At 51.8% G+C, this 10,738-nt stretch overlaps 1 protein-coding gene across 1 annotated transcript; it reads left to right on the top strand.

The window, feature by feature from the left end:
- Positions 1-3,864: 3,864 nt before the first annotated feature.
- KPNA7 (karyopherin subunit alpha 7) lies at positions 3,865-10,525 on the top strand. The gene is made up of 10 exons (XM_005523025.2): positions 3,865-3,997; positions 4,629-4,769; positions 5,287-5,372; positions 6,106-6,374; positions 6,873-6,955; positions 7,397-7,660; positions 8,009-8,242; positions 8,561-8,743; positions 9,143-9,292; positions 10,315-10,525. The coding sequence occupies exons 1-10, from the start codon at positions 3,935-3,937 to the stop codon at positions 10,393-10,395; spliced, it is 1,554 nt and encodes a 517-aa protein (XP_005523082.2). The 5' UTR covers positions 3,865-3,934; the 3' UTR covers positions 10,396-10,525.
- The last annotated feature ends 213 nt before the right edge of the window (positions 10,526-10,738 follow it).

The following is a 10,738-nucleotide window of genomic DNA, read 5'->3' as shown; positions in this document are numbered from 1 at the left end:
GACCCCTCCCTGTGCTCCCCTTCCACCAGCTGAGGCTCTCCTCTCACAGAGGGGTTGCTCCAACCAGCTGCTGTGCCTGTGCAGCACCCCAGGATGGGTCCCGTGGTGTTCCTGCCTCGTCTCTCCCTGCCACAGAGATGCCACATACAGTGAGGGTCAATCCATGCAGGAAACATGAAAAACACAAGAGAAGAAATCAGGGCTTTTCTCTCAGGGCTTAAAATGAGTGTTTTCAAATCTACCCCAGGGAGAGCCTCACTGAGGTGCAATGGTAAGGTGAAGGGCGGCAGAGTGGGGGAGAACAGCCTCAAAAAAACCCCTACACTGGAACCACAGCTTCTCATAGCTGTCACAATGTGGATTTTCAGCTTGAGCACACAAGGCTGAGCTCAGGGGACACTGTCATGTAGATTTAGGGTTTTATCTCCTTTCCTCTCCATTAGCTGTGATACCTTCTTATTATGCTGAAACCCGAAACTTTTCTTTCCTCCAGTGGTCGTTCCCTTCCCCATTTGGCAAATGTCGATCTCTCTGTGTCCTCAGCACGGGTTCAAATCCAACCCCCTCATCCTTAGCCTGCTCCTGGGGTTGATTGTGTGGCAGTGCCACCTCTCATGACATCAGGGAACAGAGTGAAGGACAAGGAGAGGGATGTTCATCCATTACATGTGTTTTTCTCTCCCCATCCTCTCTCTCTCTGTGTGCTGGAAGTGACAGGGAACTGAACAGGATGGGGCTGATTGTGCTTGGCAGGTGGAGAGGGAATGGAAGGAGCAGGGAGAAAAAGAGCAGCCCAGGATAACCATGAATTTATCCTGGCCTTGTTTCACATTCACATCCTGCAGCACCTTGGGCGAGCGCTCTCTAGGCAGGGGACCAAAATCTGGGGGCTGGCCTGTGCAGGAGGCTGCCCCCACTTACCTTGGGGTGTGATTTTAAGCCAATTTAATTAAATTGCTTGGCAAGGCTGCAAGGACTCATCTATTTCAGCTTGAGCCAGGCCTGTTTTGATTTAGTGTTGGCTGATTAGGAATTAGTGGAAACAAACTGCTCAGAAAACAAAATTAGAGGGTGCACACTAACTTTTGCACCAGATTAAGTTGAATTAAAAAGCAATTGAAATGTAATTTTCCTGTCTCAAGCAGCCAAGAAACAAGATAATGCAACCAGTGGCACTTGAAGCTTAAAATCACAGCAGCCAGGATTAGCACAACTGGCTTTTTAATGCCTACAAACAACAGATTTATCTGAAGGTCTTTTCTCAAACCCCCCCATCACCTTCCACATAAAGCTGTGTACAACTTATTTTATTTGCCTTGAAATGCAGAATTGGTGTGACCCCAGAACTTGAATCCAGGACTTAGAGCAGCCAGGGTATCGCACAGCATGTCTCCATAGATATTTCCATGGTGGGCAATACTAGCTGTTCCCTGAATTCCTATAATTTGGACTGGAATGGCTCTGTGTACACGGCTGGAAGGTGCAGAGGCCCAGGGGTGTGGAGGGTGCAGACCCTAGTGGTGGCTGCTGCTCCCATCTGCATCCCAGCAGCTCCGAGTGTCTTTGTTCCCCATCTCCCTTGTAGAAAAATATGTCAAGTAGTTTAAAATCAGATTTTAATTAAATATTTCAACTGCTGTTTTCCCTACCATTTGGGAAACACTACTCCTCCCTTCCCCATAGGCTGGACCAGGCTGGCACCTCTGCACACACCGAGAGGGTTTTATGGGGCTTTGCTAAAAAGGGTGATGGTGTGGAGAGGGTGCCAAGCCAGGATGTCTTCAGCACCTCAGAGTCCCCAGAACTGCCCACAGTGCTGCAGCCAAGCCCTGCTGCAGTGGTTATTTGGGGGTAAGGGAGCTGCTGTCCCTGTTGGCCAGAGCAGCAAGAGCAGGACTGGGGCAAGGGGTCCACAAATGGAAATATCTCTTGACAGATAGAGGCTGTCATGGGCACAGAGCACAGCAGTTTGTGAGCTGCTCAGCAGCTCCTGGCCAAAATCTAAAGGACTCATGGAGATAATGGGTTCCTGCTGGGTTTTTCTCCTTGCCTCCTCCCTCCTGTGCCAGCCAGCAGCTCAGTGCCTGATGATGCTCCAAGTTGCTTAATCCTGTCTTGGCTCACTTGCAACCTCTGTGCAGCTGATTCTGCCTGTCCTGGCCCCTGCTGACTGAAGGAGATGCTCTCCTGGCCTGCAGCACCACCCACAAGCTACCCAGACAAAAAAAGGGGCACCCCAGGGTGCCTCTGCCCTGCACAGTGATGGAGTGGCAGATTCCAGACTGTCCTCCACAGCTCAGGACACTGTACAGGTACAGGTTGGCATCACCCACAAAGGGTCTTGGCCAAAAACAAGGCCAAAGCTGGCAAAGCATAAATGTATGGAGGAGGCCTGGGGGTTGAGTGGTGGCCCAGACAGGAAGAAAACCACCTCCATCCATCCTCCTCCAGGTGTATCCAGGTGAGGGAGCAGGTGCTGATAACGGAGGGGCTGTCCTGGGAAGAGCCAATCGTGGAGGGGAACTGGGGGTACGTGGCCCCATGGGGGAAATAAAAGAGGCAGTTGAGGGTAGTGGGGTATGAGGCAGAGTTAGGGTAAGTGTTTGGTTTTTTCCCCCCCCTTTTGGGGTGTTGGGTGGTTGGTTATTCTTTTCTGCTGCCCTATGAGGTTTGGGGCTGTGCTGGGCCTGCTGCTTGGGTGGGACGTGGTGCCCTTCTGCTGGGAAGGGTGGAGAAAGCTTCCCCCCAAAAGAAGAGGCTTTCTGGAGCCTTTGGCTCTGTTGGGGGAACAGAGGAGGGGAGGCTGGAGCAGACTTTGAGGTTTGAGTGTTAGGATTAAGGCTGTGTTGGACTGAGCCAAAGGGTGGCTTAGCCTGGCCCTTCTGGGATCTGGAGGAGTTTTGCAGCTGGCTGCATGGGATAAGAGCTGATGCTGCTGGTGCCTGGCCTTGGTTACTGGGACAGGAAGCAGGAAGAGAGAGGATGATAAAAACACCAAAACCTTGAACTTAAAAGGATGGTGTGAGGGAGTCCTTGGAAGCTGCTCTGAGCTGCAGGTGTTGGCGTTAAGCCGGGAGGGGAGGGGAGGAGAGGAGGCACCATCTGTGTGGGATCAGCCTCTGAGTGTGTTGATGCACAACCTGGGTTTAGGGGTCCTGTGATGGTGTCTGCTTTGAAAATATCTCCCTTAATGCTGGCTGGAAGCCTTGTTTTTCTGACAAAAGCTGTCTGAAGGCCAGGTCTTGGTTTATTTGTGTGTATATCTCTGGCTTCTGCTAGGATGTGCTTAGAAATTACTTTTACCTGTCCCTATTTTGTGATGGAAGCCTGTACTAGTTGCTGGGTTTCCAGAACTCTTATCAGCTGAACTTGATCACTTTGTGTCCCTGTATGTGACCGTGGGCCTTTCCTAGTTGGAAAGGAAAGGTAGAGGAAGCGAGGTTGGGCTCTGTGGTGGAGTGAGAGAGGCTTGCATGTGTGTCCTTAAATCAGACCTTGAGCTGCTCCTTTCGGAGGCAAGAGGCCTTGCCAGGCTTGGGTTGTGCGTCAAAACAAATGTAAAAGCCCCAGGACCAGGGCTGGAGGAAGGGGGTGTTCCTGCCACTGTGGGGTGTCTGTGTCTGGCTTCCTCCTGCAGCAGCTGTAATTTCTGTAGCCTGATATTAAGTGGTAGTTTGTGCTTGTATTTAGTTCAGTGGCTCAGCTGCAGTGTGTGAGGATCCTACCAAGCACTGCTTGGGTCAGAGCATCTCCAGTGTCTCCCTTGCTGGGAGTGTGGGGTGGCAATGTGTGGCCCAGGCTGCTGGTGGGAGTGGAGGCTCCCAGCCCCTGTGGCTGGCAGGGGATGTCACTGGGCAGCTGTGACCTGACCCTGCTCTGTGCTGACCCCCAAGAGCACGTGAGGGTGTCCAGCACCTCTCTGAACTCCGCCAAGATGCCGGGCAGGAAGCACAGCCAGCACATCAAGTTGTTCAAGAACAAGGGGAAGGATGAAACTGTGAGTACCCACCTGCCTGTGCCAGCATTTTGGACCCCAGCAGAGCTCACTGTTGGCAGGAGCTGATGGAGAGGCTTCTCAAGGTCCACGGTCCCAAATCTACCTGTGTGATGGAGCAGGGGAATGGCTCTGGATACCTTCAGCTGGGATGTTTGGGTGGCTTTTGGGATGGGGTGTGGGACTGGCTGGGCTGCAAGGAGTGTGGTGGCACAGGCAAGGGGGATGCGAGTTTTGGGTAGGAGGCTGTGGGCTGGGGAAGGGAGATGGCTCAGGATGCTGAGCTCTCAACAGCAGTTATCCCTGAGGAATTTGGGCTGGTATGGGATGTCAGATGTAGGACCTGTCAGCTTGATTTAAGCTGGTGGAGGAGATGAGGGTTTGCCTTTCAGGTTCAGAAAATCTACTTTTAACAACACCCACTGGTTGCTGGTTCATCCAGCAGCCCATGTCCCTGGGAGGCACTGAGGGAGATGCTTCCTCTGTCCCATCCCTGACGTCACCCTCCAGGACATAGGAGCTGCAAGAGTTGTTTCCTCCTGTGGGGAATGTGGGGGCAGAGGGCTGCAGGGATGAATTCCCTGGGGATTGGGGCAATGCAGATACAAGTGGGATGGTGTTCTTCTTCCCCCAGACCCTGCGGAGGCAGAGGGTGGAGGTGAGTGTTGAGCTGAGAAAGGCCAAGAAGGATGAGCAGATCCTGAAGCGCAGAAACATTTCCATTCATTTGAAGGAGGAGATTCCCTCTCTGGGACAAGACAGAGCAGATGAGGTGGTGAGTGCTTGGTGCTCTGCACCTGGGCAGGATCAGTGCAGCAGGAACCGTCCCCTACTTGGGCCACAACCAACTCCAGCTGGGCTAACCTGGGTTAAGTAGCTGGTGCCATTCCTGATCTCCATGCCCAGTGCTGGGGAGTGTTTTAGGCTGCCTGGCCTTCCTCTGCAATTTTTCATGGTGATGGTGTCCTGCTGGCCTCCCTTGATGGCAGGTAGAACAGGCTGGTGGCTGGGAGCTGCTCCTGTCTGGCTCCCTGCACAGCCAGGGGTAATTACTGAGCTCTCAGGCCCATTATGGTGTCAGTGACTCTTTCACTGCTTGATTACAGGCATTAGTTGCCTTGAAGGCTTTTGTGGATTCTCTTCCTCTGCCTCATCTCGAAACTGTGTTGCATAAAGAATAGACACTGCTTAGATATGAAGTGGTGACTGAGCTGGGTCTAGACGGCTGATTGAGCGCTGAGATTAAACCAGAGGGAGCCCTGGCTGACTCTGAATCATTCCCTGTGACACAGATTATTCAGCCGTCCTTGGAGGAGATCGTGGAAGCCGTGAATGGGGATGACACCCAGCTGCAGCTGCTCGCCACCCAGGCCACCAGGTACGTGCCCAGCTGCTGGAGCTGCGCTGGGAGCAAAAGGCTGCAAGTTCCTGTGTCAGGAGCTCTCTAGAGAGATGGCAAAGGGAGAAGGAGCCTGGAGAGGAACCCAAACTGCCCATGGGAATCTCAGCTGGTGTCTGTTCTGTGGCCTGTGTGCTGTGCTTGGCTCACAGTCCTGTGTGAAGCCAACCAAGGGGTTGGCTGTGCTGCCCCTGCCTGTGCTGTGCCAGGGATTATGTTGGATCCCACAAGAAATCGAGTGCCAGATGCTTGGGCAGGACAAGGACTGGAGAGCCTGGTTCTGTAAAGGGTCAGTGCTGAGCAGGGCTGTGCCCACAAGGGTGGGGACTCCAAGTGATGACACAGGGTGCCATCATCACCCAGCTGGCAGCAGGGGTGTCTCCTGAGGGTCCAGGAGAGGCTGCATCCCTACTGGTGCTTCCTTGGCTGGCTCAAACTATTGTACCAGTGAACTGGGACCAGCATCATTCCCAGTGAGTATGGCTGTGAGGATGTCAGGGCTTTACTTCCAGCAGACACCCTGCTCCAGCACCTTTAGCTGTGTCTTCCCTCTGTACAGCAACCCTTCTGCTGAGGGTTTGTTGTGGTGGGATGCTGAACCACCAATGCTTCCTCTGCAAGCCACAGCCTTGTGCCTGGCCACAGGGCTATGGGCTGTGGTGGCACCATGCAGGGTTCCTCATGTCTGGCTGTGCTGTGTCCTCTCTCACAGGAGAATTCTGTCCAGGCACAAGGACCCCCCAATCAATCAGATCATCGAGCTGGGGATTATCCCCAGGTTGGTGGAGTTCCTGGGCCGTTCTGACAATGCTGCCCTGCAGTTTGAAGCAGCCTGGGCACTGACCAACATTGCCTCTGGCACCTCGGAGCACACCAGGATGGTGGTGGAGGGAGGGGCCATCCCAGCCTTCATCTCCCTGCTGTCCTCCCCACACATGCACATCAGTGAGCAGTCGGTGTGGGCCCTGGGCAACATCGCAGGTGAGGGGACCTGGAGGGGCATTTGGAGGTCCCTGACTGAGCTGGGGACTTTATGATCCTTGTGGGCCCCTTCCAACTTGGAATATTCTGTGATTCTGCTGGGGAGATAAAGCATTGGTGCACTTCTCCCTGCAGCTTTGTCTTCAAGCTGCTGCCCCTATTGAACCCTACAACCCTTCATCCCCTTAGTGTTGCCTGGCAGCCTTTGAGATCCTGTGTTAGCTCTGCAAGAGGATTTTGGCCAAAGCCAAGGGCAAGACTCCATCCTGCTGGGATGGTTTAACCCTCTAATGTCACCACAGGGAGAACAGAATGGGTCATGCCTGGTTGGCCTGCTGGCATTCCAGTCTGCCCAGTAAATCCTTCCTACCTGGAAATGCCTAATGGTGTGTGGCTGGTGGGTCACCCAGCCCTGGTCCTGCAGGTGTGGTTGTTCTTTGATGTTGACTGTCTTGTGACTTGGGCAGATGCAATGATCAACCCTTTTTATCTGTCCAGGGGATGGCCCTCTCTACAGGGATGCTCTTATTGCTCGTGATGTGATTCCTCCCTTGCTGGCTCTGGTGTCACCTGCCACTCCAGTAAATAACCTTCATTTTCATGATTTAACAGCTCTTAATCTCTTGGGTGATGGGTGAGTCCACTGTCTGCCTCGTACACAACAAACTTTGTATAATTGAATGAAACCCCACTCCAAACTGCTTTTATGGCCCTGCCTAGGCACAAAGCTGCGGATGCCAAACAGACTCCAAATCAATCCTTTCCATCCTTGGCTTTCTTATCCAGCTCTATCTCAGGCTAGGAATAAGATGAAGCTGGTGCAAGGTAGACTTGCATATGCATGTGGAAGGGCTGAACTTGCCCTTCAAGCTTCCTGCTGCTGCTTTGTGGTTTGTCTCTGCCCTTCTGCAATGGCTCCTGCCCCACTGTTCTGTTTCTGGTGTGTAAGAACCTTCACAGGATAGCACAGACTGAGAGGCTCTTGGGGATGGTGAGATTCTTACATCTGCCTTGTGTTTCAGGTTGGGTTCCTGAGGAACATCACCTGGACACTGTCAAACCTGTGCAGGAACAAGAACCCCTGCCCTCCCCTGGATGCTGTGAAGAAGATTCTGCCAGTCCTCACCTTCCTCCTGCAGCATGAGGACAAGGATGTCGTCTCTGACTCCTGCTGGGCTGTTTCCTACCTGACTGATAGCTGCAATGATCGCATCCAAGTTGTGGTGGAGACAGGAATTCTCCCAAGGCTTGTGGAGCTCATGGACAGCCCAGATTTGATTGTTATGGTAGGGAACGATCAGCAATCTCCACCCTCTGGTCCCTTAATATAGAAAGGACCGAGGAGAGGGAAGGCAAGTGCTCTTGTTCTGTGTGGCAGCTGTGGTGTGCTGTCCCCTCAGCCTGCAGAATTGACTGCCTGCTTGTCAAGCCACTGTTCTGCTGGCTGAGGCTGGATAGAGACACGAAAGCTGCTTAGAGCAAATGAGGGACGACGGAGCCATTTATAAACAGCCATCACCCACAATGCTCTCCTTGTGCAAAGGATCAAGCACTTAGGGAGGGATCTTGCTGGGCTTTCTGACATGTATCCCTCGAGGTAAGGACTCTCCTCATCTCCTCTAATCTCTGTCTAGTCTCCAGCTCTCCGTGCCATCGGGAATGTGGTGACGGGCACAGACCAGCAGACTCAGGAAGCCATCGATGCTGGTGTCCTGACTGTCCTGCCCCGGCTGTTGAGGCATGGGAAGCCAGTGATCCAGAAGGAAGCAGCATGGACCCTCAGCAACATTGCAGCAGGGCCTTCCCAGCAGATCCAACAAATCATCACCAGTGGGTTATTGCCACCTCTGGTGGAGCTGCTCAGCACGGTAAGGGATGGGCACAGTGCTGCTGCGGGAGGAGCATGGGGTTCAGGAGGCCTGGGATGGTTCACTTGTGAAGCACTCGGCCTCAGAGCCACCTGTTTCAGAGCTGTTGAGATCCTTGGGGATAGCCTGAGCATCCTGATTTGTTGGTACACCTGTATGGAAACATCCTGGAGCTGTTCTTGGCAGCTCTGCCAGGTGTCTGTGCATCACCCAAAGGGCTGGGAAAGCTGCATATAAGGGAAATGGTTATCCTTGCCTCACCCTCATCCTAGGGGGATACTAAAGCTTGGGAATGCCTTTGCTGTGCTGCTTTTCTAGGGTGACTTCAAGGCTCAGAAGGAGGCTGTGTGGGTAGTGGCCAACTTCACGACTGGAGCAACAGTGGATCAGGTGGTGGAGCTCGTCCGTTCTGGCGTCCTCAAACCTCTGCTCAATCTGCTCTTGGCTAAAGACAGCAAAACCATCCTGCTCATCCTGGACACCATTTCAAATCTCTTTCTGGTGAGATCTGCTCATCTTGGATGGCATTTTTGAATCCAAAGAGCAGCAAGGAGTGAGCCTAATGCTCTCACTGTATGGTTAGAACAATGACGCTTGATTTTTGGAGTAAAACTTAGACAAAATTAAGTCTCTCTCTCACTTGGATACCCTTGGGCTGTCCCGAGGGCTTGACAAGATTAAGTTCCCAAAGTGTTGCTCTTCATCCCCTGCTCACTGGTCTGGCTTGCAGCCCCCAGCAGAGACTGGTATTCCACAGTCACATCCCAGGCATCAGGAAGGGACCATAAATTCAGGGACTGTGATCCTTTGACTTGTAGATCAGAGTTGTAATTACAGTAAAGACCATCTCAGACCTGTTACTGATGCTCTGTTTTCCTGCCTGGCTTTCCAATGTTACAGGCAGCTGAGAAGTTGGGAGAGACAGAGAAGTTGTGTCTGTTGGTGGAAGAACTTGATGGTCTGGAGAAAATAGAGGAACTGCAAAACCATGAGAATGACATGGTTTACAAAGCTGCCCTGAACATCATCGATAGATACTTTTCTGGTGAGGTATGTGAGCTCTTGCTGTTTCTCAGCTGAAAATGTGAAGCTATTGCCACTGGAATGAAGCACAGAGTTTAAGGATACTGGAAGAGGTTTTTGGAGGAGACCTCCACATGACCAGAATAGTCCTTGTAGCTTCTTTCAGCTGCTTTTAAAGGCCTGTAAAAGCACTAAGTTGGCAGCCAATGAGTTGCTTAACAGACATGGATGCCTTGATAGCATCTTGCTGCTGGAATTTAAACTGGCATCAGCTGGAGTTACTGCAGTTACTGATATGAATACCAAATGTGGAGAAGTTTCCTCCTTCGGAGCTGAGCTGGCTTGTCACTATGAATGGCAGCCTCCTACTCAGCTGATAAGAGTGCTCAGGTTGCATTTGGATTACTTGACCCTTCTCATGGTAAGGAATCTATGGAAAAAGAAGATGGGACAGCAGCCAGGAGCTGCAAGGGTCCAATGACTGTCATAGATGCCATGTTTGGTCCTAGCCTTAGACTTGCAGATGGGAAAGCATCAAGGAAGAGGCTTAGAGGTCTGGCAGACCTTGGAACTGTGGCTCAGTTTGGGTGTGAGCTGCAGCAGGGCACAAAGGTCTGGTTTAGTCCTTTGCTAGAGCAAGGTCTGTGGGGTGTCCTTGTGAGAGGGTGTGGAGGAAGTTCTCCACACCAGCTCCTGTTGGAGGGGCTGGATGCCAGGGGAACATCTCTCTGAGCAGTCCTGGCTTGTTTTTCTTCCAAGCAGGACATTTAATTTGAGTGATTTCTACCACTGCAGCCACTTTTTTTTCCTTTTGCTTCTGTTGTGAGCCCAAAGACTTGGCTGCTTTTGTGTGTGGGCTGCAGGGACACTGCAGCTTCAGGGTGCTGCAAGGAGCAGGAAGGCTTGGCCTGGTCTCCAGGGGTTCTGTCAGAGCTGAGATTAACAGCTGGATTTCTTTTAAAAACAAGAATAAAACAGATTTGCTGTAAAAAAACTTAGGTTTATCCAAATGCAGGCCTTATAAGTGATTGCTATCACTTTTCTCCTAGGAGAATACAGACCTGGAGCCCCAGACTGGCCAAGATGGGATGTACGATTTCTCAGTGGAGAAGCAAGACTTCAACTTCTGAAGATGAAGCATGGCACAGGTGGTGGGTGGAGGTACCTTGGAAGAGCTCAGACATCTAAACCACAAGGAGCAGAGATGCTGAGCCTTTTTACTTCTGAAACTTGTCAATAAATTGCACTTTTGGCTTTGTACTTCTTGCCTCTAATTATTTTCCTCTTCCTTTAAGCTGCTGTTGCAAATGACATGGCTTGTTTTTTTCCAATAACATCTTAAGGCCTTGCAGGAGTGTGTTGGAGCCCCTGGACATGTTTTCCAGGTGGAATATTTCTTCTAAGTACATGAAACTGCAAGAGAGCAGCATCTTGCCACCAAATCCTTGTGCTGAAACTTCTAGGCTTGACTAC

This window comes from Pseudopodoces humilis, chromosome 18, assembly GCF_049639895.1.
Source record: "Pseudopodoces humilis isolate 2021_Gansu_Grassland_sample_001 chromosome 18, ASM4963989v1, whole genome shotgun sequence".
Taxonomy (NCBI): Eukaryota; Metazoa; Chordata; class Aves; order Passeriformes; family Paridae; genus Pseudopodoces; species Pseudopodoces humilis.
Note: the sequence above shows the minus strand (reverse complement) of the source record. Positions and strands in the feature narration are given on the sequence as shown.